Source organism: Halyomorpha halys, unplaced genomic scaffold (genome assembly GCF_000696795.3).
Source record: "Halyomorpha halys isolate HHAL.00 unplaced genomic scaffold, Hhal_1.1 Scaffold33.1, whole genome shotgun sequence".
NCBI lineage: Eukaryota > Metazoa > Arthropoda > Insecta > Hemiptera > Pentatomidae > Halyomorpha > Halyomorpha halys.
The window spans coordinates 894,521-899,600 of record NW_027109698.1 but is presented as its reverse complement, the minus strand read 5'-3'; the positions used below and the strand labels follow the sequence as shown (position 1 = coordinate 899,600).

The window sequence follows — 5,080 nt, the reverse complement described above, 5'->3', positions numbered from 1 at the left end:
TTTTTTAATTTCATATAATTTTTAACACAGTAGTCTTCAAGCTGAAGATAACACTAACATTTTTAAAACATTAGAAAACCTATTTTTAAATTAAAAATTCCATCATCACTTAATCTATAAGGTCGTAAATAAAATATATTACATTTTTCAAGCCTGGATAACAAGCATAGATTCACAAATCGCCTGCCAACATATCATAAAACGTTTTTATTTTTCGAAAACACTTCTGCTTTGAAGATATTTCATTATGCAGCCCATAGCTACATTTATTTATCCCTTCTCTTAGATATTCAAAATGGTTCGTATATAAGGTAAATTGTTCTTAACAATTTAAAGACATATTACACCATCCGAAATTATGTACATTTTTTGTGTGATTCACAAAATGTTATTTTAAACATAAAGACAAGCTTAATTACAAAACCAAATTAAAAACTTTTTTTTTATAAACTTCAGCAAATTTAGTTTTCATTCTAGATGTTGAAAAGTAGCTGAATATTACATTTTAACAGTTGTTTTAAAATAAAAAATTCAACAAATGTCTTATTTTTTTTTTTTATTTTTTTTATGAATTCCTTTTAAGAAAGCTCACAATCAGCAAATGCACATATCGTATAGTAAATATAAAATAGGGAAAATTCAATTAGACATTAAGAGAGTCGTTGAATGATAAATTAAGATTATGAACAATAAACATCGGATAACTGTATTATCCGGATTGTAAACCTTTACAACACCCCCTCCTCCCTATTTCTTCAACTCCGCCATAATTTTTTGCTCGTACTTAAAAAACATTCGAGGTTTAAGATTCATTCAACATTTTGTGAGCTAGAGTTAATAGTCGTCTACAAATTCATAGAATAAACTGCAATAAAAAAAAAATCTTTGTTGATAAATAAATTTCTAAAGAAAAGGTGAACCAAATGTAATTGATAGTAGGAAAATGGTTCTAGATTAACCAATTAACGTAACTAATTAAATTAACCAACTAATCACCCTTCACTTAGGTTCTACAGGATGCTACAGCTGTTTTTCAAATGTTGGATCGAGAGTTTGTCAAATCACATTTGACTTTAGATGTTGACTAAGGAAATACAACCTTCGATAGTTGGGACTAATCCGCTGCTACACAGCGTTCACCAACTTTGGGTCAAATGTTTGGAAAGGCGAATTATTGTCATTAAGTTGTTTGTTGTTGTTGTTGATTGTTAGCTCGTAGTTGGACGTAGGCCAAACGATGTATCCAACAATCAACCACTGTATTGTGTAAAGCTGGTTTCAGTATCTTACACAAGCCCTATTTAAACCACTGTTTTACACCGAAGCTAAAATATATTCAAACTGTTCATTTAATTATTTCAAAATAGACTAATTAATTTTAAAACATCAATTCTTAGGAAATAGTTTTTTTTTTTTTTTTAAACAATTACCTTTGAGGTAAACATTTTTACACTGAGCTTTCTATCCTTCAAGGAAACTTCAATTTTCCCTTTAAATGCGTAATAGATAAGGTTGGAAAAATCCACAGGTATGAAGATAAGATAAAGAAGCAATGGTGGAAATATTTTAAAGAGTTGTAGTAAGGGATATTTTTTTTTATCCGATGATGTAAAGACAAACAAAGATGTACGCCATAATTTTACGTCTGGTTTTTTTAAATTATATCCATTCCATTACTTCTGAGGTTTGGAATCCAACCAAGTACTGTTTAAATAAAATACTAGGACAGTTCATAATTTAATAAATAAAAGGAAAAAATAACTATTTTTATTACAAATATTTTTCTTATAATTAACTTGGAGAAAAACGATTTAAACCACTAAGTACCGTTTTCTGAATTAAATATTAAGACAATCTTAGATTTAATAAGTCATATCCTTCTCAAAAACTATTCCAAAATAAGAAAACAATTTGCGCCATTCCCATTAAGCCAATGAGTGAAATAGTTCTGTGTGATTTATTCATGAGCTAAACTAATCCCTAGACGTGTTTATTCTGATAACATAGGTTAGTTATTGATTGAAATAACTTCTGACCTGCTTTACCAATAAAGTTATATTTGAAGTTAAAGCAGAGATTTTTCGTTTATAATCTCTCCTCTCAGTAATAAAATTAAAATATTTCAACTCCTATGCACAAATTTTTAGAATAGCAGAATGTTTCAAAACGTTAAGAAAAATTAATTTTTTATATCTTCATATCTTTAAAGCTATTAACACTAAAAAGCTTAATAGAACATTATTTAAATTTTAGTACATTTGTTAAAGTATGAGCTATAATATAGCTGATTACGTTTAATAGTTTTCGAGATACAGTTTTTCAAAAATCATTATTTTTTTCCAAATAACAAAAAGAACCAATATTTTGTGAATTTATTTTATATCATGGAAACTACTACTCCAAAAATATATATCTATATACAGATATCCAATATATCTCGAATGTGAAGCAGTAGCATTGAGTTACAGTTGATTTCACGTTGTTCTGAAAAATATTTTGTTTTATGATATAATTACATCTCAGGAACTATTAGGCATACAGATGTCAATTAGCACTCAAATTAAAGGAACTTCAATTAACTATAATGTAATTGATGGAGTTTATCGTTGTAGGAACACCAGATTCTGTGATATACGCCAAAAGTATTCACAAAATATTGATTTTTCATTATTTGTAAAAATGTTGCTTTTTTTTCAAAAACTTGTATTTCAAGAACTATTAAACGAAGATACCACCTTTCGAGTTCACATTTTAGTTTAGAATTAACATTTACTCTAATTCGAATATTGTGCTATGATTTTTTTTTAGTTTTGTAGGGAGATTAAAGGATATCCAGATCTGAATAAAAAATGAGTGAAAATTTTAGGGTTTTTTTTAAATAAAAATTCAGGAAGTGTGCACCTAAACTATTCTAATATTTAATTTTCAATGAAATTTACTGTATCCCTTATTTAGTGCAGGTAAAAATTGAAACTTTTTTCTGACAGAAAATAACACGCAATTATTTCATTACTTGAAAGAACTACAAACTAAATTTTTTATTCCCCCTTTCCCTGGATGGCAGGGTCATCAATTTTGACTCTTAACTGAATATAGTTTTAATTAAAATAATCAATAATTAGTGTGAAATAACTTATTTTTTATCCTATTGGACTATCACAGTAACTACAACTAAAGTAGAAGAAATTATTTTTATTCTATTGCTTAATGTAAAATTATTATATACAAATATGTACTAAATATTCTTTAAATTAATTAAAACGTTAACTGGATATTATTGAAGTACATATAAATTAAGAAATGTATTAACTACATGTACACTGAACATAAAAAATTAATAAAATAGTATAATAATATTTACCAGGTGTGCTTGTATCCGGAGTGTATGGTGGACTCCGTGGAGTTCCTGCGCTCCAGCTTCTGAAGCCATCTCCACTCCCTATTAGAAAAAAAATCTGTATATTATTGTTATATTTAATTATAGTTTAACAGAGCATTTGAATCTATACCCTTGTTGTAAGATCTATTGTAGTTTAATCAATACAAATATGTTTATTAATTAAAAACCTACACTAGAATACAAATACACTCACTTCTCCAAATTTTGACGAGATTGGACTCGAGTTCAAATTATTGCAATTTTTTAATTTAAAAAAAAAGCTAAGACCAAGGTTGGTGAAAATTTTGAATAAAATTTTTTCATTTTCTTTTGCTATAAAAGCTTATACTTTGTTTCTACCAAGAACAGAACGAAGCTGTCGTATATACAAGCATTCGGGAGAGATCGGGCGGAGTCGGTTTTTTTTAATTTTAAACATATTTTTTATTTTTTTCTATTTTAATTAACTATAAATTTTTTTTTAATATTGTGTATTTATCCATTGTTTATTACTGCCAACAAAAACTGGTTATTTGTTCCAAATAAACAAAATCTATTTATTCTAATCTATTTCAGTGTATGTGTGCTTTGTAATAAAAGATTATTTATTAGCTGTTATTGAATCCTTATTTTTATAGTATTCTATACCATCTTGTTTTATACTTATTATATTATTTCACTAATTGTAAATTTGCAGCTTTATTATTCACTTCAAAATATTCAGTTTTATTTTCATTATTTTTTTTAATTTAATTTATTTTTTTTAATAATTTTTATTTTCATTTTAGTAGTTGTTAATTTAATTATTAGTTGTATCACTTGAGATCAATTCATATTTTACTCATCTAGATTAAAATATTTTATAGCCTCCACAATGCCCTAATAGTCAAAATGGTAATAGTTACATTTCAATTATTTTTATGTATTATTTTGGCACCTACCAATACATGTTGTTATCTGGTCGGACCATATTGGATGTAATTTGTTAAGTGAATAAACGAAAAAAATAAATCACGGTACTTTAGTGTAACTATTTCAAAGAGGTTAATATCTATCTGATATTAAAAAGCATTTAATCGTACATTGATATACTATGTTTAATTTAAGTTTGAGTTATTTTTGAGAAAATCTATGAAGTGGAACTTCCGATCAGTCAATTTAATCATAACATTTTTAGTCACAACCACTTCATGAAATTTATGTCGGACTTTCGAAGCACTTACTTATAAGTTTTTTTTTTAAAAGCTAAAACATTTGAAATATAAAAGAAGTATTTTGTTTTCGGTTATGACATCAACAGCCATTTAATATTAAATTATAATCCACTTACCAGTGATAAAACTAATTATATAGCTTTAACTATCAATCAAAATGATGAAAAAAAAACTCTGTAAAATCGATTACATTAGACACGCTCTGTACAAAAAGTAAAATCATACAATAATAATTTTTTTTATTTCTTACAATTTTATTTTTTACAGATATATATTTTCAATATTACAGAAAAAATTGCAAACACATCCCAGGTGCATATATAAATATATAATTTCAGTTTCGTACGACTATTTTTTTTTAGTTAGACTGACTTAACACACACACTCACATACAGAACATTTATTTTCGAGACTTAAGCCAAAATTGATCAGTCTGCCAAGTATAGGTAGGTGGAATAAAAAATGGCGGCTGTTTCAAAGCGATAAA

The 5,080-nt window shown here is 26.5% G+C and overlaps 1 protein-coding gene across 3 annotated transcripts in view; it reads right to left on the bottom strand.

Moving 5' to 3' along the window:
* LOC106685769 (zinc finger protein Gfi-1b) overlaps positions 1-5,080 on the bottom strand; it is a 108,150-nt gene that overhangs the window by 87,610 nt on the left and 15,460 nt on the right. For all 3 annotated transcript variants that reach the window (XM_067047888.1, XM_067047889.1, XM_024364340.2), the window contains exon 2: positions 3,362-3,439. In XM_067047888.1, the coding sequence (XP_066903989.1) occupies positions 3,362-3,439 (78 nt within the window). The remainder of the gene's footprint in view (positions 1-3,361; positions 3,440-5,080) is intronic.